General features: G+C 59.4%; 1 protein-coding gene across 1 annotated transcript in view; it reads left to right on the top strand.

Annotated features, from left to right (window-relative positions):
• Nucleotides 1-512, top strand: part of EMH_0077620 (uncharacterized protein) — a gene marked incomplete at both ends in the record, with an annotated part of 1074 nt that overhangs the window by 163 nt on the left and 399 nt on the right. The window contains one exon of the mRNA XM_013499876.1: nucleotides 1-510. Coding sequence (XP_013355330.1) covers nucleotides 1-510 — 510 coding nt within the window. The remainder of the gene's footprint in view (nucleotides 511-512) is intronic.

A 512-nucleotide genomic window follows, 5' to 3' on the forward strand; every position in this document is an offset into this window, starting at 1 on the left:
GCAAGAGTTGCTGTGGGTTTTCTATATCCCATAAGGTCTTTGGCTATATTAAGCAGCTGCTGCTGCACTGTCTCCTCTGCCCCCTGCCCCTCAATGGCGTACATTGTTACACGCGGAAATGTACGAAAGAAAGCACCGCTCACGCAACACTCCGCGTCGGAGACACCTGCAGCAGCAGCAGCAGCAGCAGCAGCAGCAGCAGCAGCAGCAGCAGGAGCAGGAGGAGCAGTAGGAGGAGGAGGAGGAGCAGTAGGAGGAGCGGGAGGGGAGGAGTAGGAGAAGGTGCAGCAGCAGCAGCAGCAGCAGCAGCAGCAGCAGCAGCAGCAGCAGCAGCAGCAGCAGAAGGTGCAGCAGCAGCAGAAGTAGAAGGTGCACCACCACCACCACCACCACCATCACCACCATCACCACCAGCACCACCATCACCACCAGCAGCACCACCACCATCAGCAGCAGCAGCAGCAGCAGCAGCAGCAGCAGCAGCAGCAGCAGCAGCAAGTTACCGAATGAGG

This window comes from Eimeria mitis, genomic scaffold (assembly GCF_000499745.2).
Source record: "Eimeria mitis Houghton genomic scaffold, Emh_scaff4778, whole genome shotgun sequence".
Classification (NCBI taxonomy): Eukaryota; Apicomplexa; class Conoidasida; order Eucoccidiorida; family Eimeriidae; genus Eimeria; species Eimeria mitis.